Source organism: Monoraphidium neglectum, assembly GCF_000611645.1.
Source record: "Monoraphidium neglectum strain SAG 48.87 unplaced genomic scaffold scaffold04875, whole genome shotgun sequence".
Taxonomy (NCBI): Eukaryota; Viridiplantae; Chlorophyta; class Chlorophyceae; order Sphaeropleales; family Selenastraceae; genus Monoraphidium; species Monoraphidium neglectum.
This window is the reverse complement of record NW_014008755.1, coordinates 1,998-3,355: the sequence shown is the minus strand read 5'-3', so window position 1 is coordinate 3,355 and position 1,358 is coordinate 1,998. Positions and strand designations below refer to the sequence as shown.

Genomic DNA, 1,358 nt, shown 5'->3' with positions numbered 1-1,358 from the left:
GGGGGGGGCGGGGGCGGGGCGCGTGGAGTGCGGCCGAGAGCAGCCTCACCCGGGGCCTGGGAGGGGTGCGGCGCGCTCATGCAGTGCACGCGCGCGCCTGCCCGCCACACCCCGAAGGGAGGCCGCGGTGCGCGAGGCGGTGCGGGCGGCGGCGGTGCAGTGGGAGGAGCGACTCCGGGAGGCGCAGCGGCAGGCGGGCCTGCAGGTGCGCGGGCGCGCTGGCGCAGGTGTCACGCTGCCTGCTTAAATTGGCCTCCTGCTGAGTGGCGCAGAGAACACGCGCGCGTGGCTTGAGAGCATCCACTCGTGCGCTCACACGCCTGCATCGTCTCGCACGTGCAAGGGGCCCCGCACTCGCATAGCGGTTCTCGACAGGGCGTGCTTTTCCTGACGCTTGCGCGTCTTGCAAACAGCACATGTGCGCGCACTCCGCGCACCCTTCCACACGCACACATGCACGCACATCCAAGCACGCACGCAAGACGCAACCACACACCACACCACAACACAAAGGTATACCTCCATCCCCGCCCACCCCCGCTTTTCAGCTGCCACCCCCAAATCCATGCTGCCTCGCCCCCACAACTGCCCCACCCCCTCCAGGTGGAGGAGCTGCAGGATGAGGTGGTGCGCCTCAGATCAGCGGCAGAGGCCAACCTCAGATCAGCGGCAGAGGATGTGAGGCCCCTCCTCCCCCATCCCTCTCGCGGTCGCACCCGCGGGCAAGCGCACGCGGCCCGCGGCCTGCGCGCGCCCGCCGTCCGCCGTCTGCCGCGTGCCGCGGCCCCCACGGGCGGCGCCTGCGGTTCGAGCGCCGCCGCCGCCTCGCTCCTCCCGTGCGCCGCCCACGCCTCCCCTCTCCCCGCCCGCGCCCCGCGCGTCCGCCGCACAAGCCTGCCCGACCCCGACGCCGACGCCCGGCGCCGAGCCCGAGCGACACCAGCCTGCGCCCCCCCCCCGCCCTGCAGCAATTCGCGGCTGAGCTGACATCCCTAAGCAAGGCCAAGGCCCAGGCGCAGCGCGAGTGCGACGCGCTGCGCGACCTCGCGGCCCAGGCGGCCGCGCAGCACAGGGAGGAGCTCGCGCGCTGGGTGCAGGAGAACGCGGCGCTCAAGGCGCGCATCGCGTCCGACGCCGCCGCGGCCGCGATGGGCGGCGGCGCCGGCGCGGGGCGCGGCGCCGGGAAGACGTTCGGCGCGCTGCAGGGCGGCGGCGGCTTTGGCGGCGGCGCCGCGGCTGCGGTGGAGCGGTTCGTCGCGGCGCTGGAGCGGCGGAAGCGGGGGCTGGCGCCGCTGGTGGCGGTTGCGGCGGTGGTGCTGCTGGTGGCTTTTGTGGCGGTGAGGGGGGCGGGCCAGGGG

The 1,358-nt window shown here is 74.9% G+C and overlaps 1 protein-coding gene across 1 annotated transcript in view; it reads left to right on the top strand.

Moving 5' to 3' along the window:
* The window catches only part of MNEG_14918 (hypothetical protein), a gene marked incomplete at both ends in the record, with an annotated part of 2,587 nt that overhangs the window by 701 nt on the left and 528 nt on the right, over nt 1–1,358 (top strand). Inside the window, 2 exons of the mRNA XM_014036611.1 lie at nt 604–678; nt 969–1,337. Of these exons, the coding sequence (XP_013892065.1) occupies nt 604–678; nt 969–1,337 (444 nt within the window). The remainder of the gene's footprint in view (nt 1–603; nt 679–968; nt 1,338–1,358) is intronic.